At 46.2% G+C, this 21,959-nt stretch overlaps 1 protein-coding gene across 13 annotated transcripts in view; it reads right to left on the reverse strand.

Moving 5' to 3' along the window:
* Window positions 1–21,959, reverse strand: part of PITPNM3 (PITPNM family member 3) — a 6,156,742-nt gene that overhangs the window by 3,108,470 nt on the left and 3,026,313 nt on the right. For all 13 annotated transcript variants that reach the window (XM_069615040.1, XM_069615036.1, XM_069615037.1 and 10 more), the window contains one exon: window positions 5,762–5,949. In XM_069615040.1, the coding sequence (XP_069471141.1) occupies window positions 5,762–5,949 (188 nt within the window). The remainder of the gene's footprint in view (window positions 1–5,761; window positions 5,950–21,959) is intronic.

The following is a 21,959-nucleotide window of genomic DNA, read 5'->3' on the forward strand; positions in this document are numbered from 1 at the left end:
AGATCTCCCATTGGGTCCTCTCCATTTTGGCACGAAGGGAACTTTGGATAAGAGGAGGCTGAAAACACCACTGCCATGTTGATCTCCTGAGTTCACACCAAACAAAGGATAAGGAGCCAAGTATCCTGCAACAAGAAGCCGAGTCGAGGAACCGCTGGTGATCCACTGCAAGGTTTGGCACCCTGAGCCAGCTGTCATCCTGCGAGATCCCTCTGGCTTCCCAGTTCTGAAGTGAGACGAGTGCGCCTGGACCGGAGTAAACACGGTTGCCATGTTGCCCTGCTGTGGCAACGACTTGCGCACGTTCGCTGCCTTTGTGACCCCTTCACCCTGAATCCTGCTACCGCAGAATCTACACGGTGTCGAGATGTCCTGATTGTTGCATTCGAACCTGCCAGTAACGTGAACTAAACTGGCGAAGTCTGGGTCTGCCTGCGTCGGGGACCGGTGAGTAGTCCATACCCCAACCGGTGGCCTCTAGCGCAGGAGCCCATTTCTTTTCTACCGCTGTTGTGATATACGACTCTATTCCGCACTCTCAACCCGCCACTGCCCGCAAGTGGAGGTCCTGCTTGAATAGTGGGGACTTGTTCGCCATCAACCGCATCCACCTTCCTGAGCTGCTAGTGACCCTTGAAGAGTCCCTACTTTGTCCATTGGCACCAGCGCGTACAGGTATTATTGAGCACAAGGCCCCTCTCTTCCTAGGGCTTGGACTGCCTCTTAGTTAGGTATATTTCTGATGATGAACTGCCCCCCCATCTAGGTGGTCTACATATTCCGTGCTGTTAACTCCGTAGACCCCTTGGTCTTGTATATATATTGTATTGATTGTGATGTATTGGTCTGCGTTAGTGTTACTGTGATTCTTTGCTATGGTCTATGTTACAAAGGCCTTGTAATAAATGTGTCTATATTTTCAATATAACACCTGTCTGGAGTAATTCATAAGTGTCCTTGCTCTGTGTGCTCATTGAGGTCTTTCAGTCCCCCTCACCCCTCTTGAGACTTAGTCTTGACCGCCGCCATAGCTACCCTGATTGGTCTGGCTTGTCCAGAGGTTACCCTGTTCCAAGAAACTAGGCTGGCCTTCTGAACCTCTGCCCCTCCAGGTCAGCGTTCAGAAATGCTTCTTAACACCCATTTCTTGACACACTCAACCAATCACTTATTAAAACTGTTAGCTTATCCAATAAATCATTTAGATTGCATGTCCCCTTATGCAAAATACATTTATAATCAGCATGTGACTACACTAAAAACCAATATCCATTTTTAAAGAGGTAGTCGGGGTTCCCCCAATATTTATACATTCATTCACGACAGTAACAGCATTGCTAGTTTTTACTGCAGTAATAAGACCATGAAATGGGTGGCCTAACTTTCCTTGGGTCGCAGGTTGTGTAACGGTAGCGCAGTTATCCAAAACCTGGAACTTCTCTAAGGTTTGTTTCTTATATTAACATAATGTTATATTGTCCTCCTTACCTTTTTTCCTTCCTTTCGCTCTCCCTCCATCTGGCTACTTTTCCTCATCTTCCTAGTTTTCTGTTCAATCTTATTATTTTTTTCTTTCAACTCTTTTGAAGTGAAGCGGGGGACGTTCCCCATAAGTTGTAATCTTGTAAAAATTGTAAATCAAATGAAACAAGTAAATAAAAAAATAATAAAAAATAATGTTATATTTCCTTAGTAAACTTCCTAAGTAGAGGTTATTAAAAAGTTGGGCGTGCCCTCGAGAGTTCCATGATGCTAACCTGAGGGAACCCCTATCCTACAAAGGATCACTTACTTCTGTTGTAGCACTTTTGGTACCATTCAAAGCCCTCACAAATCAAGACCAATCATAGTTATCTATAGATCTATACTTATTCACAAAGCAGACAGCTCTTTTTTGCTGCTCGCTAACCCCTAGCGATATTAACAAATCTCCTGACTAGACGCCATTATTTTTAGATAATACATCATCACCTTTCCCTCCATAAAATGTATGAAAAGGGGTGATGTCATATCCCAATTGCCTCAAAGGATTAGATTTGTTTCAAATAATGTCATACGCTATTTTAGATGGGATAGCTAAAGCTATCACATCCGTTCTAGACGTGTCTGTAAAATCAACCAATTCAATATCTCTGCTAGAGTTGGACTAGAGACTTGGTACTTCAGAAAACAGGCACAACGCATTTGACCTATTCAGAATAATTATTTCCTCTCCTTTGAAAACACACTCAAATAATAGCCTCCTAAAAGTTATTATACTCCTACGACCTTGCAGTCTGAAGTGACCTAACCAATCTCCTATTTCCATTCTGTAGTCGAACCCTAGGCAGAACACTCATATTTGTTTTTCTAGAGTCATATGTTGTGACCTTCAGGACATCCCGCTGCCGCGTACTTACAGGAACCCCCATGATCTGATATTCTGAAGCACGGTTGACCTTATTATTATTCTGAGACAATGCAGATGGTCCTAAGATGTTAGTTTAACAGCCTATTGAATAGCCCAATAATAAGCCAGTAGAATCACCTCTAGGTTTCCAGCAACGTTAGTTGCTATTTACTTTTTACTTTTAATTTTTCTTTTCCCAAAGATTGGGGCCATCGGAGGATCCAAAGGTTCAGTTTCCTCTGTCAGTTTAATGTTTTAAAAACAATTTCTGGATGATCTCCCATAGTTTTTCTTATATTTCAAATGTTTAAACTTTTTATTTTGAGGCTGAACCACTTTCTTGCGTGATTGATTTTTCTGTTTACATGTAGATGGCTGGATAGTCTGTGACTCATAGCAATCAGGATCATCCAATAGGACTTCCTCCTGTGCTATACATATTAAATCCTCTTCCGTTAAGCATGACAGTATGTCATCAACATGTGCGCCCACACATAGATTGTCTGCTTCAATTACTTGAGTACAGGGATCATTTACCGCAGGCTTGATATGCAAGACATATTTCAAAGAAATACAATCATTCCTTTTCTTTAAAACTGTCAACAAAACAGTATGCACTTTTACTTCGGCATTGATATTTTCATAGAGTCTGACAAAGGAAGTTAAAACAAATTCAATGCAGTCGAAGCACTATGGCTCAACTCTCCCTCCGAGCTTTGTTTAATCATTGAGTCACTTCGATTTATGGCGATCGATTTATGGCGATGGGAAAGGAAAAAAATAGCAAGAAAGATGAAAAAATGTAAGGAGTCAAGGGTCTAGTAAGGTAGAACATTAGAGCAATGGAGACCTGAAACGCAATGACTAAAGGATGCCTTAGAAGCATACCAAAGGTTTGGATGGAAGAAACAATTGATGAAATAATCTGGGATATAATCTGGGATAATAATCTGGGATTCGCCTGATCTCCATCACTCCTTTCATGGGCAAACTCCTGGAAAAGCTGGGCATCTCCCAGCGTAATCTTCACACTGAATCGGTTGGTTCTTTCCATGACCATCAGTCTGGCTTCAGAGCAGCCAGAAGCACGGAAAATGCTCTCCTGAACATCCGTGAAGACCTGCTCTCTAACCTTGAGTCTAATCTCCCCTCTGTCCTAATTTTACTTGATCTCTCTTCTGCCTTTGACATGGTCAACCCTGCCATCCTGCTCAATTGTCTCATTGATGACCTGGCTATCACCGATCAGGCCCTGGCCTGGCTGACCTCGTTCCTCTCTAATTGGCCCTCCCAGGTACAACTTGGGTCCTTCCTTTCCTCTACCTCACTCTATACCTGTGGTGTTCCCCAGGGGTCTAACCTTTCTTCCTGGCTGTTCAAACAATACCTGGCACCTCTCACCCACTGGATTACTGCTCTCTGCTCCAACTTTCAGTGCTATGCAGATGACACTCAGCTCGTTTTCAGGCTCCCCTCTGCCACCTCTTCTCCTTCTCTCATCTCTGACTGTCTGCAATCCAGGAGTGGTGTGTCACCAATGATCTCTGCCTTAATGCGAATAAAATGGAGATTCTCCACATTGGCACACCTGCACCCTCCTTTCCTGTCACTCTCTGGCCAGCCTCCCTTGGCCCTCTTCCTGCTCCCGCCTGTAAGGCTAAGAACTCAGGGTCATCTTCAATTCCACACTCTCCTTTTCTCCTCACATCTCTGACGTCTCTAACCAACTGCCCCTCCTCAGAGGCATTCTTCATTTCCTCTCCTTCCCCCAGAAGCTCACTGTCCCTAGAGCTCTGGTTCTCTCTAGGCTGGACTACTGCAACAGCCTCTTTCTAAATCTGCCTGCTTCTACCCTCTGCCCTCTGAAACTCATCCAGAACAGGACTGCAAGACTTATCCTTGGCCTCAAGACCAGGGATCGTATCTCTCCTGCACTGAAATATCTGCGTTGTCTCCCAGTGGCTGCGAGGATTAAGTTCAAGACCCTCTTCACTGTCCATAAGGCCATCTGGGGCCTGGGTCCTCAATACCTCCAACTCTCTCTTTGTAAATGCCTTCCTACTCGAGCTCTTTGCTCCTCCACCTCCAACCCCCTCAGGGTCAGTCACTTCTCCAAGGAACGAGTTGATGCTAGATCTCTTTCTTCGGCTGGGGCCTCCTTCTGGAACAGCCTCCCTGCCTCTCTGAAACTTGAGGAGAACCATCTCTGGTTCCGGAAGCACCTCAAGACCTTCCTCTTTGCTTCTACCTTCTCTCTCCCCTGCTGATTTCCTGTCTGATACTGCACTGGTCACCTGGCTACCCTCTGATTTCAGGCCCAGGTCCCTACCCGCCCAGTTGCACACCCGCACTGCCTCCCAGCAACCCTTGCACTTGGGTCTGTATCTGTAACCCTACCGTCCCCCTACCTGCACTTTTGAGCCCCTGCTGTCTGCGCTTACCCTTGCACCTGCCACCTGCTGGCCGCACTTCTTGTTATTATTTTGCTCCCATGTACAGCACTGCCCCATCCCCTTTCCCCTGGCACTTTTCCCCTCCCCATCCCCCATCCCCTGCACTTGCACGATCTCAATGTCACTTGGCCCAGTAAGATCGTTGTCTCTGTCCTTGCTCCATTTCCCCCTTCCTTGCCTACTCGCGCCTTGAAACACTTGTGTATCAGCGCGTTACAAATGCCATATCATATCATATCATAGTCAGCAATTAAAAAGTGAACTGATGTAATTGATGTTTTTGTGCCTTTAGCAAGTGCTGATGTGTGTTGTTTTCATTTGGGGCTTTGGAATTGTCGATGTCTTTGTGAAATGACTCGGAAATTACCCTTCTATTTTATATAATCATGCAACATCTGGATTTGGATTAGTATGTGTTTTATTGTTTTATGTTTTGAAACAGACCATAATAGTGTAGATCTATGATCAGCTGACAGAACAAATGCAAATTCGGCTTTAAAATAAAATTAGCTTGAATTGTAGGGTGTCAGTTCTGTGTCTGGCGTTGATTCGTGTCCACTCTATGGGATATTTGTATAGCATCACATGTCCAGAACAAGAAGTAGCTGTCTAATCAATAACATACATGTAAACGCATGTGGTGTATTGACAGATCTCAAAAGGATGCAGCATTGGTTCAAAGATACCATAATATTATGTGTAAGAATCTTCTTAAAAATATTGACATGTTCAAAGGAGACGATATTAAAAAAGCACATGCAGATTTGAGAAATTCCCACAGTCCTCCTGTTTGCGTTTTGGAAAAGCATCTTGGCATACAAGGTTTAACAGTTGTAAGATGAATTACATTGACAAATTATGAAATCCAAGTCTAATTTAAAAATACAGCTTGTCCTTGTATCATCATAGAACTAGTTACCTAGACAAGAAAGCATGATGCTGTGCTATGGTATCACAGTCATAGGTGGATGAGTCGCTCTGTTTCCTTGGAAAGGTTTGTCTTGACTCTTCATCCTCTAAGATTCCAAAAATGTCAATATTGCTTTTGCTCAGACGTTTGCTACTAACGAAACTGGAGCTGGAGTCTTCTGACAAAATAGAGTTATCCTTTGAAATAGAATAAGTAAAATATGGATTATAAAATTACATTGGGATAAAAGTTTATCAATATGAAAATTCCCCACCTAAAGTACTTCCCACACAGTAATATCGCAATTATTAATCTGATTCTCAGAGGTAAGGCAGACTCTTACTCAATGTTTCTAACCCAGAAACATAGATGCATAACATTTTAAATAAATGAAACCTGGAATGTTTTTGTGCAACTTGAACTTTGGGTCGGTAGATGTGAATGAGTTAATGAGACATTTTTGAGAAAATGAATAATACATTAGTATCTATGATACACTTCGTGCCTATTACTTAAAGTGAAAGATTTGAACAGTGACTAACGTGACTAGTTAAAAGAGTTGCAGGGTCATATTTTGGAACTTTGTTCCTGCAATGGGATGGTAAGAGACCTCTGTCCCCTGCCTTCCGACCTCAGCTGCATTTTGAAATTTAACTATTACGACTCTCTACGCCATCTGCACTGCTCTGTGCCTTCCCCCTCCCTGCTCCAACTTCCTGGTTGCTATCCCTTCCCTCCCGCCTCCCTGCCCACCCACCTCCCCTGATTGATGGCGTTGGTGGAAATTACTGACCCTCCCTGGGCAGCCCTCTGCCCGGCAGCCCCTGTGGTGAAGAGCCCCAAGGCAAAGGGCGGCTCCCACAGAGGCGGCTCCAGAAAGTATCTGCAGGTATCCGCTGGGGAAGCCAGTGAAGCCAGAGACCAGCCGTCAACCAGCAACAACCACCAAAGTAAGTGTGGCATGGGTGGGGAGTAGAGGAATTACTGTAGTCGGGAAAACCCTGCCACTCAACATTACCTTACCTCAGAACTGTGAATGTTAGCAATGTGCACTTAGTTAGAATTGTGAACATTAGCCTGCGCCAGATCCAGACAGGATTGTGAATGTTAAGTTGTCCATCATTTAGAGAGAATTGTGAACCTAAGCCTGCACCAGACCCAGACTGGATTGTGAGAGTTGTGAACATTAGTCTGCATTACATCTAGATAAAATTGTGAATATTAAGTTGCCCAACATTTAGAGAGAATTGTGAACATTAGCCTGCGCTGGACCCAGACAGAATTATGAATGTTACCAATGCTGCACCTAGTTAGAATTGTGAACACTAGCCTGCGTCACATATAAACAGGATTGCAAATGTTAAGTAGGCCAACATTTAGAGAGAATTGTGAACATTAGCCTGCGCCGGACCCAGACAGGATTATGAATCTTAGCAATGCCATACCTAGTTGTAAATGTGAACACTAGCCTGCGCCAGGCCCAGACAGGATTGTGAATGTTAAGTTGTCCATCATTTAGAGAGAATTGTGAATCTAAGCCTGCACCAGACCCAGACTGGATTGTGATTGTTAGCAATGCTGCACTTAGTTAGATTTGTGAACATCTAGATAGGATTGTGAATGTTAGCATTGCCGCACTTAGTTAGAATTGTGAACATAAGCCTACGCCAGACCCGGACAGGATTGTAAATGTTAGAAATGCTGCACTTGGTTAGAGTTGTGAACATCCTGCATCACATCTAGATAGGATTGTGAGTGTTAAGTAGTCCAACATTTAGAGAGAATTGCGAACTTTAGCCTGTGCCGGACCCGGACACGATTGTAAATGTTAGCAATGCCGCACTTGGTTAGAGTTGTGAACATTAGCCTGCATCACATCTAGATAGTATTGTGAGTGTTAAGTAGTTCAACATTTAGAGAGAATTGCAAACTTTAGCCTGTGCCGGATCCAGACCGAATTATGAATGTTAGCAATCCCGCACCTAGTTAGAATTGTGAACATTGGCCTGCGTTGCATCTAAATAGGATTGTGAATGTTAAGTAGTCCAACACTTAGTTAGAACTGTGAACATTAGCCTGAGCCGGACCCGGACAGAATTGTACATGATAGCGAGTGCCACATTTGGTTAGAATTTTGAACATTAGCTTGCGTCACACCTAAATGGTATTGTGAATGTTGACAAGTGCCACACTTGGTTAGAATTGTGAATGTTGGCCTGCGTCACATCTAGATAGGTGTCATGATGCCTGCCCCCAGGCATCCGGACCAAGTCCATCAGCCCCCGGAGCAGGCATCTAGACATTTAGTAAAACCTCAGCAGCCCCAGCTAGGGGCTATCTGGGTTCAGTCCTGGCGCCTTAGGCGCCAGGCTCATAGTAGGAATCAGTCCTGGCGCCTAAGGCGCCAGGCTCATAGTCATTACTTACCTCAGGCAGACCATGCTGCAAATGACTCCAATCCAACATGAAGCCTGAAAGGGATTATTTTTCTGCAGGGACTATTTTTTACTCGGGTGTGGTTTTAGGGACTTCTTACCTGGGACTACTTTTGAGGCTATTTAAACCACACCCGATCAGCAACACACGGTTCGCGTTATTCTGCATCCAGCAGCGTAACACTCACCGTGCCTGCAGCCTGCATCCAGTCTTCTGCCACGCCTGCCTCGAATCCGCAGCTCCTAAAACAAAGAGGAAAGAAAGGGACAAGGTTAGAAAACAAACTTATTTCTATTCCATACCTAATTCTGGATCCATCTTGTCTCCGGCCCTGTAAAGAATATCATTTCTGCACGCGCCGCACCTCCAGCTGCAGCGCCGCGCCATACTCACCAGTCTTCACAGCATCCTTCGGGTCAGCGCTGCCTCCATCATTTCTTCACCGAACTTCGGCACCTAGGAGACAAAAGAAAACCACAAGGTGAGCCGAGGGAACCAACAAATATAATTCTTACCACCATAGACTTACCTGATTTACCACCAGAGGCATCCTTTTGTGACTCTCCATATTTTCACGTGCCGCATCTGTAAAGAGAGACAAAACAACACATTTTCCTTGTGCAACATTTACCGGACAGCGCCAGGTAAAACAGACTCTTACCTGAGTGCCACCAGCTGCCACAAGAGCATCTTTTCACGAGCCAGCTGCAAGACAAGAAAGGAAGGGAGGAACAAGAGTGAACATCGGACATATTGAACTCTATGAACTTAATACTTACTGGTCCTCACCAGGAACCTCATAGTCAATACTCTCCGGAACTCTCCCGAGCCTTCAAACCAGTGAAGTTACTGGAATCGATGCGCCCCTGCAAATCCACGCTGGATGGAGAGCTCATCTTTCAAGAATATAAGGTGAGATTGCTGTGAGGGCATTTCAGAGGTGATTAGTTGGGGAGGACTGTGGGGGTGCCATCACTTGAATCCACAAGTGGCTAAATCCATCTCTCCACTTGCAGGAGAATATTTCTACAGGTTAAGCAGACAAGATTAGGAGGGCAGATCCAGTCAGTCACCGCTGCACTACGCATCACGTGGGTGGAGACCGCAGCTGTCCGGGTCCGACCGACGCCCCTGTGGGAGCCAGGTGAGCGTAACAAAATGCGAAGCCTTTCTACAAATCCTCACCGGGGCGTTATGGAAACCTCAGAAACCGACCAACTAGCCCTATTGTTAGGGGAATTTAGGGCAGAAGTGCACTCCGCGCGCCAAGAGACTAATGCCCTCAGGAGAGAACTGATTGTGTCAAAGGAGCGCACTGATGATCTTACTAGACAATTACTGCAAAAACAAGCTGGGCAAACACCATTACCTGGACTCGGGGGCACTCCAACTCCTGTTTCATCGAGCAATCCTGTGCAAGTGGTTCTACCAGGGAGCATCCCTTTAGCTCCACCCGAACGTTTTGCTGGGGACCCAAAAAAGTTTGCCGTGTTTATGAACCAATGCCGCTTGCACTTTTTATGCAGACCTGGAGCTTTTCTGAAAGACCAAACCAAAGTAGCCTTTGTACTATCATATCTTAGTGGCAGCGCAGCGGATTGGTCAATTCCATTAGTTAACCAGGATGACCCTCTTCTTCAGGATTTTCAAGGTTTTCTATTGAGCATGGAAAGACTATTTGCCAGACATTCACAGGGACAGGCCCTGGATAACAAACTTTTATCATTACGACAAGGTAACCAGGATCTACTAACCTATATCGCCACTTTCAATAGGTTAGTGGTGGAAACCGGATGGCCAGAGGTAAAACGAATTACATTATTTCATCGTGGACTTCGGGGTGAACTCAAAGACGTTTTGGCCCAAGTTGTGAACCCACCTCAGGATTGTGCAGAATATATAGGCCCTCATTACAAGTCAGGCGTTAAGTGTTTAACGGCGCCGTCGGCGGCGTTAACCCTTAACGCCTGATTCACAGTTTAAAGCCTGCTTTTTGCAGGCGTTAAAATCCAAGGCGCTAAGCGACCTTGGTGCTAATTACGGCACCGTAATTTACGGTGCCGTAATTAGCGCCTTCCCCATCCCCATTATGCCCTATGGGGCAAAAATGGGAATAGGCAAGGGCAAATGGTGAATGGGGAATTACCGCCCCACTCACCTTGGAATGGGGCGGTAATTCCGCCATCCACCATGGCGGAATCCGGCATGGACCATGGTGCTAATAGCACCATGGTCCACCGCCTGAGTTGTAATGAGGGCCATAGACTTAGTGGTCCAGTTAGACCACCGACTTCAGAATAGAAAGGCTGATCGAGCTAAGTTCGAGAATCGGGTATTGGTTAAACCCAATGTTACCCTCAAAGGAACAGATGTATCAGAACTGTTGCAGATCGGGGGGGTCAAGGGACCCTTAACTCAAAAGGAAAGAGAAAGAAGACGGCAGATGCAATTGTGTCTGTACTGTGGGGCCTCAGGACATTTTCTACGGGATTGCCCTATAAAAACATCTAAAAAAGTAGTCGGAGTTGCTGATAAAAATCAATCAGAGCCTGATTCGGGAAATGACCACACCCGACAAGCGTAGAGGTCCGTATGCCGAGCTTACAGAAGGATACTCAGACCTCGCACTTCATCATACCAATGGTCCTTATAGATCCAAGGCAGCCATCACGTATGCACGCAGTGAGGGCATACATTGATAGCGGGGCCATAGGAAACTATGTGGACCACAAGTTGGCTTCTAGGATGAATCTATCTCTCTGCAAAAAGACCACTTCGGATGTCATCACCACAGTCGATGGAACTGAAATTGCCTCTGGGCCTGTAACTCATTCCACTGCAGAGATGACACTATTGGGTCAGGATGGGCATCGAGAGACTATTGTGTTTGATTTAATCAAAGCCCCGCAGTTCCAAATAATACTGGGGATACCTTGGTTGGAAACACATAATCCTTGTATTGATTGGTGAGAGAAGAGAATAACCTTCCCGGATTGTGCACATACTTGTTGTTAGGAAAGATTTTGTAATTGTGGGCCATTTTCCTTCCATGTGGCAACCCCTAAACTTTTTGCTGTTGTTTTTCACCTTGATCTCGACTTTGCCAGAGAAGTGCAGCCTTCTGCCGCACTCCTCTGGGCTTTCGCTCCATTCTTACAGGGAAACTGACATGCCCTTAAGACAGTCAGTACCGGGAAACGCTGTTTTCCGTAGTTTCTTTTATCATGTTGCGGCTTTCGTACAACATGACACAAGAGGGCACTGTAAGCTAAGTTACTGCTCTCTTGGGTCTCTAGCCTTCTACAGGCCCTAGATACTCTTTTTGGATTGTAACTGATCGGTGCAAGTGAATCACGGACGGGAATGGTGGCAGCGATCGTTTCTTGTGTTTTGAGCTCCTTTTGGCGTTTTAAGCGCGTTTCTCGCTTAAAACCCAAAATGGTGGCCTGGCTCCCAAACTGGCCAGACCACGAGGCTCCTTTGTCCTGTCCGCTGACCGTCTTGCTCCCTTCACCTTCCCCAGGTCGAGCCGACCGGGGCCTTCCTTATTTGGGCATGTACTTTCCCGCAAAACACGGATGCTTTCGCGGGCTTCTACAGGCCTTGTGTGTGCCTCCAGGATGTGGGCTGGGATGTCTGGTCCCAATACACATCCTGGGTGCCAGAGAGTCTAGGGTGGTGTGAATGCCTGGGACCACCGTGGTCCGTGATAGGTCCACGTATGGTGTGAGTGTTGATGAGCGGATCTCCCATTGGGTCCCCTCCGTTTTGGCGCGAAGGGAACCGTGGATAAGAGGGGGCTGGAAACACCACTACCATGTCGATCTCCTGAGTTCTCACGAACGAAGGAATACAGGAGCCAAGTATCCTGCAACCAAGAGGCTGAACCTAGGAATCGCTGGTGACCCACTGAAGGACTGCTCCTCTGCACTGCTGTCGCCTTGTGAAACCCTTTTTACCTCTGATCGAACCAGAAGGCCTGTACTGGTACTTCGACCCTTGGAATAGCGGGGACAGCTATTCTTGACATCTTCACCATCTCCTGCTCGTAAGACTTCGGAAGTGTCTCTGGGCCATCCAGCAGACTGACCAGCCTACACAGGAGTCTTGCTCTGTAACCGCTGCCAGGTTGTGTTGTATTTCTAGTCCTTGCCACTCTCACATGATTCGTACACTTGGCGTTCCCAGGTCTGAAGTGAGTAGTGTACATTTGGCTGAGATACACACGGCCGCTCCGTTGCCCTGCTGTGGAAACAAACTGTGCGGGTTCATTTCGTTTGGGACATCTTTAACTCAACTCTGCTGCTGCAGAATCTACACGACGACGAGACGTCCCCTGCTCTCCTGAACCTGCCAGCGACTGAAACTGACACGGAGAAGCCTGGGTCTGCTTGCATCGGGGACCGGTGAGTAGCATAGCTAGGAACTGGTCGCCCTCCTGCAGGAGCCCATAGCTTTTCCCCGCTATGTCAAAACAGCACGCCTTTCCGTACTCGCGCTCTGCTTCTGCCCACAGTGGAGGCTGCGCTTCAGTCGCGGAACTCTGTTCTTCTTCATTTGTGCACTAAACTCAACTGCCTGATTCCCTCGAAGAGACTCCCCTTTTTGCCCGTTGGCACCAGCGTGTGCAGGTACTTTTGAGCACAAGGCTCCACTCTTCGTAGGGCTCGGACTTCCTTTTAGTTAGGTGCCTCTGAAGGCGGACTGGGTCTAAGCATTATTTCGCACTGCCTGTTTGCCTTCCCTTTTAGGTGGTCTACACATTTTGTGCATCTAACGCTATAGACTTGTTTGTATTTGTATATATAGTGTATTGGTATGGTATGTGTTGGTTTACTAGAGTTGTATTGTGATTTCTCGCTACGGTCATTGTTTTAAAGGCCTTGGAATAAATGTGTATATATTTTTAATATAACACCTGTTTGGAGTAGTTTGTAAGTGTCCTTGCTTTGTGTGCTCATTGCGGGATTTCAGTCACCCTCACCCCTCTTGAGACCTAGTCTTGACCGCCGCAATCGCTACCCTGATTGGTCTGGCTTGTCCAGAGGTTACCCTGTTCCAAGTAATTAGGTTGGCCTTCTGAACTTCTGCGCTGCCAGGACAGAGTTCAGAAATCCGTCTTAACACTTGTTACCCAAAAAAAACCTTGAACCACGGCCTGGCCACAGCCGCTACTCCAGTCGTGCAGTTACCTCAGGAATATCAAGAATTCCTGGATGTTTTCCAAAAGGAACAGGCAAACACCCTACCACCTCACAGATCATACGATTGTCAAATCGATCTCATACCCGGTGCACAACCTCCATGTAGTAGGATCTACGCCCTTACGGAACCCGAAAACCTTCACCTACGACAATACTTGGACCAATACCTTTTTTAATGGCTTCATTCGTCCATCCAAGTCCCCTGCATCTTCAGCTTTAGTCTTCGTGCCTAAAAAGGAAGGTGACCTCAGAACGTGCATAGACTACCGCGCATTAAATCAGATCATGGTTAAGAACCGATACCCATTGCCTCTGATCCCCGAATTACTAGACCAAGTAAAGGACGCTTGCATCTACACTAAATTAGATCTCTGAGGGGCATATCATCTGGTACGTGTAAAGAAAGGCGACGAATGGAAGACTGCTTTTCGCACTAAGTACGGGTTATTCGAATACCAGGTGATGCCCTTCGGGTTGTGCAATGCACCAGGAGCCTTCCAGTATTTTATGAACGATGTCCTTTGTGAACTCATTGACGTCTGTGTTGCTGTATACATAGACGATATTCTAGTGTACTCCTCTACAGAATCAGACCATGTGAAGCACGTTCGTGCAGTCTTTGAGAAACTACGCCAGCACAAGTTATATGCAAAATTGGAAAAATGCGTTTTTCATGCTATGGAAGCTGAATTCCTTGGATTTATCCTGACTTCAAAAGGAGTCCGAATGGACTCTCGAAAGGTGGACGCAATCCTCAAGTGGCCATCACCCAGTTCAGTTAAAGGGGTACAAAGCATGCTCGGAATTGGTAATTTCTACCGCAGATTCATTCCGGATTTCTCACATGTTGTACACCCTATCACAGCACTTTTGCGAAAAAACAAACGCTTCTTGTGGACCGAAGAAGCTGAAAAGGCCTTCCAAGAACTGAAAGTGAAATTCACGTCTGCACCTGTCTTAAAGCATCCACGCCCCGAACTTCCATACATAGTTGAAACTGATGCATCCAGTTTAGCCATGGGAGCTGTCCTGTCCCAGAAGGATCCTGAAACCGGTCAACTTCACCCAGTAGCGTTTTGGTCCAGAAAGTTCTCGGCACCCGAGTTAAACTATGCGGTTACCGATAAAGAATTATTAACCATCAAATCCGCCTTCAAGGCTTGGCGGCATTATCTTCTCGGTGCCAGGCATACCATTATGGTAATCACCGATCACCGGAACTTGCAGTATTTAAAAACAGCCAAGGCCCAATCGTCGCGTCAACTTCGATGGGCATTGTTCTTTGCCGAGTTCAATTTCATGATCACTTATCGACCAGGTTGTAAAAATGGCAAGGAAGATGCCTTATCCCGAATAGGGATGGGAAAAGCATATGCGAACCCGGAACCGGTGCCTATAATTTCAGAACAAAGAATTCTTGGCATAACCACTCTACAGACACTAGAGGATATTCAAGTAAAGATCCAACAACTCTTCGATCCAACAGCCCTGCAGGACTGGGTGAAGAAAGGCCCGGATTACCCAGTCATCAATGACCTACCTTATTATCAAGGGCGACTATTTCTACCACACAAGGAACTACAAGAACTAGTCATCTCTAATTATCATGACACCCTGATGGAAGGACACCCAGGTATCGCAAAAACTGAAGCTAAAATTAAGAGAAAATTCTGGTGGGCCACTTGGTGAAAAGACGTAAAGTCATTTGTAATGTCTTGTGGCATTTGCGCCCAAAACAAAAGTCAGAAGAAAAAACCAGCTGGCCTCTTACAACCTTTGGATATTCCACCTACACCATGGCACACCTTATCGTTAGACTTTATTACATATCTACCTCCATGTAAAATATTTAACACCATTCTAGTTATTGTGGATCTTTTTTCCAAGATGGCCCACTTTATTCCTCTAAAGGGATTACCTTCTGCTTCAATTCTGGCCAAGGAGTTCCTCAAAAACATTGTTCGAATACATGGATTTCCTTTTGTATTGGTCTCTGACCGAGGTAGTCAATTCATTTCACATTTTTGGAAGAAATGTTGTCAACTGGTGCAAATCGACGTGAGGTTATCAACCAGTCACTATCCCCAGACCGATGGTCAGACGGAGAGGACCAACCAGACCCTTGAACAGTACCTACGTTGCATGCTACACCAGACCGAAAGTAATTGGAAAGATATTTTATGGATTTCCGAGTATGCATACAATAACTCTGTACATTCAGGAACCGGACAAAGCCCCTTTTATACCATATATGGACATCACCCTCGAACCTCAGAACTAGATTCGCCTCAGCATTTAGAAATGCCTGCAGTTAGTCATTTGCATTCTACTATTACACAAGCCTTTAAAGAGGCAACAGAACATTTGAAACAAGCAAAAGAGAATTATAAGAGAAATGCTGATCAACCTAGAAGTGAAACTCCACAATACCAGATTGGGGATCAGGTTTGGCTGGCTACAAAACACATACCTCTGAAGGGAACTCAGACTTTTAACCCTAGATATTTGGGACCTTGCGCTATTAAGGCAATTATCAACCCGTAGCCGTCACATTGGAATTACCCTCTAATATGCGCATTCATCTTGTCTTTCATGTTTCACTTTTAAAACCAGTTCCACCAGGAACAAGATTAACCAAACCACCTGACCCCATCTTGATAGATGGAGAACCTGAATTTGAGATAAAAAATATCCTGGACTCCAAGATGATTAAATCAAAACTTTTTTATTTAATCGATTGGAAGGGCTACGGACCACAAGAAAGGTCATGGGAACCTAGTGACCACGTCCATGCACCTCGGTTGGTGAAAAGATTCCATCGGAACTTCCCAGACAAACCAGGGCCCAGGGGAAGAACAACTTTAGGAGGGGCCTTGGGGGGGAGTGCTGTCATGATGCCTACCCCCAGGCATCCGGACCAAGTCCATCAGCCCCGGGAGCAGACATCTAGACATTTAGTAAAACCTCAGCAGCCCTGGCTAGGGGCTATCTGGGTTCAGTCCTGGCACCTAAGGCGTCAGGCTCATAGTCATTACTTACCTCAGGCAGACCATGCTGCAAATGAATCCAACATGAAGCCTGAAAGGGACTATTTTTCTACAGGGACTATTTTTTACTCGGGTGTGGTTCTAGGGACTTCTTACCTGGGACTACTTTTAAGGCTATTTAAACCACAACCGATCAGCAACACACGCTTTGCGTTATCCTGCATCCAGCAGCGTAACACTCACCGTGCCTGCAGCCGGCATCCAGTCTTCTGGCATGCCGCCTCGAATCCGGAGCTCCTACAACAAAGAGGAAAGAAAGGGACAAGGTTAGAAAACAAACTTATTTCTATTCCACACCTGATTCTGGATCCATCTTGTCTCCGGCCCTGTAAAGAACATCATTTCTGCACGCGCCGCACCTCCAGCTGCAGCGCCGCGCCATACTCACCAGTATTCACAGCATCCTTCGGGTCAGCGCTGCCTCCATCATTTCTTCGCCGAACTTCGGCACCTAGGAGACAAAAGAAAACCACAAGGTGAGCCGAGGGAACCAACAAATATAATTCTTACCACTATAGACTTACCTGATTTACCACCGGAGGCATCCTTTTGTGACTCTCCATATTTTCACGTGCCGCATCTGTAAAGAGACAAAACAACACGTTTTCCTCGTGCAACATTTACCGGACAGCGCCGGGTAATACAGACTCTTACCTGAGCACCACCAGCTGCCACAAGAGCATCTTATCACGAGCCAGCTGCAAGACAAGGAAGGGGGGAACAAGAGTGAACATCGGACATATTGAACTCTATGAACTTAATACTTACGGGTCCTCACCAGGAATCCCATAGTCAATACTCTCCGGAACTGTCCCGAGCCTTCAAACCAGTGAAGAAACTGGAATCGACGCGCCCCTGCAAATTCACGCAGGATGGAGAGCTCATCTTTCAAGAATATAAGGTGAGATTGCTGTGAGGGCGTTTCGGAGGTGATTAGTTGGGGAGGACTGTGGGGATGCCATCACTTGAATCCACAAGTGGCTAAATCCATCTCTCCACTTGCAGGAGAATATTTCTATGGTTAAGCAGACAAGATTAGGAGGGCAGATCCAGTCAGTCATCTCAGCACTACGCATCATGTAGGTGGAGACCGCAGCTGTCCGGGTCCGACCGACGCCCCTGTGGGAGCCAGGTGAGCGTAACAATAGGATTGTGAATGTTGGCAATGCCACACCTAGCTAGAATTATGAACATTAGCCTGCGCCAGACCCTTACAGAATTCTGAATGTTAGCAATGCCACACCTAGCTAGAATTGTGAACAATAGCCTGCGCCAGATAGGATCTAGATGCGACATGAATGCTAACAATTGCCACACTTACATACATTTTGTCGAATATTAACAAATACCACATTTAGATAGAACCACGAACATTACCCTACGCCAGACCCAGATAGAATTGTGAATGTTAGCAAATGCCACACTTAGAGTTGTGACCACTAGCCTGCATTACATCTAAACATGATGGTAAAGTGCCACACTTAGATAGAAGAACAAATATTACCAGTAACTTCAACCTAGAAATTGCTCCTGCTGCATTGGCTCATAAACCCACGCAAACACTCCCATCCCATATCATTATGCTTGCTCTCTACTCTACACCATCAGACAATTAGAATGCAGCTATACCCCTGATCAATTCGGCCTAGCTGTTCACATACGCAAATTACCCCATGAACACCTCATCACTCTTATAAAACGCAGCAATACCATGACAATCCAGCCTAGCTGCTCACATAAGCGTCCTACAGGCCTAACGCAGCCAGAACCCAGTCTGGATATCCACCCACCAGACTGCACACATTCAACTGATATCTTCTCCACCTAATGCTACGACGCAGCTACCACCTGGCAATTACATTAGCTGCACACATAACTGGTGCACCCACGCACCCTACGACACATTCTCTCTCTACTGATCTGGACTGCGGTCCCCGAGGGTGTTCAACCTACCAGCGCTTTGAGATCTTACCAATGATATATATAGAGCGCTATGTAAATGCCAAATAACATAACATAACATAACATAACTTTTCAAACCACGGACGAAGAATGGTAATAGATGGGCAGACCGGGCTCTGAGGGCTTCGCAATGCACTTGTTTTACAGTATGTAAAGCTGTAATTGTATTTTTATATAGATCATAACACTTGTCAGGTGTACTTTGCAGAGTACTTAATGCCATAATAGTTTACTCCAGAATGTGTACATTTGCAGGATTATCTCTACGGATGAAAGAACCCCTTACTACACTGACAGAAAGCTTCTCAATAAACCAGTTGGGAACCAATTTAACACTCTTGTTCTGGCACTGGCTGACTTCTGCAATCACTCTTTTACCACCAGAACTTTCCCCTCCCCCCTGAATCAGTCTCTTGTGCACCCCCTTCTCAAGAAGCCCTCAGCCAATCCCTCCTCGCCGGGTAATTATCGCTCAACCTCTAACACTCCTTTCCTGGACAAACTCTTGGAATAGCTGGCCATCTCCCAGCTTAATCTTCACACTGACCTGTGGGTTGTCTCCATAACCATCCATCTGGCGTCAGATCGGGCAGAAGCATGAAAACTGCTCTCCTGCTTTCAATACAGTCAACCATGCCATCCTGCTCAAGCACCTCCATGATAACCTGGGTATCACTGATCAGGCCCTAGCCTGGCTGACCTCCTTTCTCACTGACCAACCCTCTCAAGTCCAAAGGGGTCCTTCCTCTCTTCTATCTCTCTTTCTACCTGTGGTGTTCCCTAGGTGTCTAACCTCTCTCCCTGGCTGTTCAACCAATACCTGGCACCTCTCTCCCACTGCATAGCTGTTCTCTGCTTCAACTTTCAGTGTAATACGGATGACACTCAGCTATCTTTCAGGCTCCCCTTGGTTGCCTCTACTCCTTCTCTCATTCCTGACTGTCTGCCTGCAATCCAGGAGTGGTGTGCCACTAATGATCTCTGCTTCAATGCCAGTAAGACGGAGATCCTCCTCATTGGAACACCAACTCCCTTCTTTCCTCTCTCTCGCTGGCGCCCACTCTGGGTTCTCTTCCTTCTACCTGTGAGGCTATAAACCTGTGGTCATCTTCAACTCCACCCTCTCCTTCTCTTCTCACATTTCTGACGCCTCTAAGAAGTCAAACTATCAGCCGCACTTCCTCAGAGTTATTCTTCCCTTCCTCACTTTCCCCCAGAAGCTCACTGTATCCAGAGCTCTCTTCCTTTCAAGGCTGGACTACTGCAACAGCCTTTTTCTAAATATTTCTGCATCTATTCTCCGTCCTGTACAACTCATCCAGAACAGGACTGTGAGATGTGTCCTTGGCCTCAAGCCCAGGGACCATATCTCTCCAGCTCTGAAATCTCTTCATTGGCTCCCAGTGGTGACAACAATCAAGTTCAAGGCCCTCTGCATTGTCCACAGGCTTTCTGGGGCCTGGGTATGCACTACCTCCAACTATCTCTTCCTAAGTATCTCCCTTCTCGAGCTGTCCGGTCCTCCTCCTTCAACGCTCTGAGGGCCAGCCGCTTTTCCAAGCAAAAAGTTGGGGGCAGACCTCTTTCTTCAGCTGGGGCCTCGCTCTGGAACAGCCTCCCTGCCTCTCTCAAGCTTGAGCAGAGCCATCTTCGGTTCCAGAAACAACTCAAGACCTTCCCCTTCGCTTCCGCTTTCTCTCTTCCTCTCCCCTGCTGATGACCCATCTGTTCCACGCACCTGGTTACCTGGCCACCCTCTGAACTTGGGACCATGTCCATGACCTTCCAGTTGCACCCCGCACTTCCTCTTGGCCCCCCTAGCACTCGTGGTTTGTATCTGTAACCCTACAGTCCACCCATTCTCTGCACTTATTAGCCACCCGCTGGTTGCACCCCTGAGTACCAGCACTTAGCAACCCACTGGCTGCACTCTGTTACCTGCACTTCATCCTGTCCCCTTCCTTGTGCACTTCTCCACTTCCCCTTCCCCCACCTGCACTCCCCCCCCGCGCTTACATCATCAGAATGACACAAGGCCTATTAAGATCGCTGTTTTGTCCTCTCTTTGTTTCCCCTCCTTGTCTTGTCGGGCCTAGAATCACTTGTGTACAGGTGCGTTATGAATGCCATATCATATCATGTCATATCATTAAACACATCCCTTCAGCAATTCATACATCCATCTTCTTAAGCAGGCAGCCTCCACAGGGGGCAGCCATCAACCAGGAGTCACTTCCTTCAAACAAACAGGCAAGCTACATTCCCACTGACCATATGGCAGCAAGCAACTGGCAGCATCTCCCTGAAAAATGAGCAGAACAGGAGCAGAAAGACTAGCCACCTACCATCAGTTTCAAGCTGGCCTGTTCTTCAGGTTAATAGACCAGAAAAGAGCAGGGTCAGCACTGGTTGTCCTCTCTGGGGCAAAACTGGGTTTTGAAAATATGAATGACCCTCTTGAACACTGTGCCTCATTATAACAATGCTCACCCAATGCTAACTGCCATATTTAACAAGTGCCTTAATGATAATTTTGTGTTAGCCCTATGTTTTTAATGTACATTTCGTAACTTCGAAGACTTTACAGCCTCGTACCTAGAGGTGCTTGCTTCCCCAGTTATCGTCTCTGATGTGCTTCCTTTTGGCATATAGAACTGTGCTGTAGAGTGCTGCTTTCCTAGGCAAGGCTACTTTAGCAGATTGAAGCTGTCATATAGCAAGCTGGTTTGCAGCCCTGAGCAGTGTGTGAACTGCAGAAGTAGCTTGCACAGCAAGACTAAAAGTGTATCACTGCTTGCCTTCCATCCCAATTATGCCTCCCTTAGTGTGAGAACCCAACCTCTGCCTAAGACATTGTTCAATCAACTGAAACACTGTTACTTGATGATAACATGCTATGTTTGAAAACTCCCTCTCCATTGAAATGCATGTGTTCTCTCCTCTATAAAGCTAAGTATCCAGAGGGGAGCAGGGTTGCTTAGTCAAGTCTGTTTCTGCCGCTGTGTTGCTGTTGTCCTGGGCATGCTGGCTTTGGTGACTGTCATTAAAAGTCATTCACCAATTCACTGATAGAGTCTGTTGTTATTTTTCCACAACAAGATTGGTGCCTACAACATCGGATTCCGACTGCCATGTTGCTAAACTCAGGGGTCGCCGGAGGCCCAGATAAGATGATTTTGTCAGTGGGGAAAGCTGGCAGGGGCGACCGGAGATTCGGGGAAGTAGACAGAGTAGATGCAGAAGAAGAGCAGACTGAAAGTCATCGGTTTGTGAGCGCCGTTAATTGCATTACTATTTGCAGGCTCGGACTGGCCTATAGAGCAATAGGGCAACGCCTGAATTGCATGCCCTACATGCTAGAGTGGGCCAATTGTTTGGGTCAAAATGGGCGAGTATTTTAGCCAGAGTGGGACACTTTGATTAGTTACTTCACTATGCGGGTAGTCATTTTGAGCACATATCCTTTAAAATGCAGAATTTGCAACACATCTAACCATAAAACGACTCCTTGCGTATTATTCAAACAGTACATCACATACGGAATGCATTGCTATTTGT

This window comes from Ambystoma mexicanum, chromosome 9 (genome assembly GCF_040938575.1).
Source record: "Ambystoma mexicanum isolate Mex_15411 chromosome 9, UKY_AmexF1_1, whole genome shotgun sequence".
NCBI lineage: Eukaryota > Metazoa > Chordata > Amphibia > Caudata > Ambystomatidae > Ambystoma > Ambystoma mexicanum.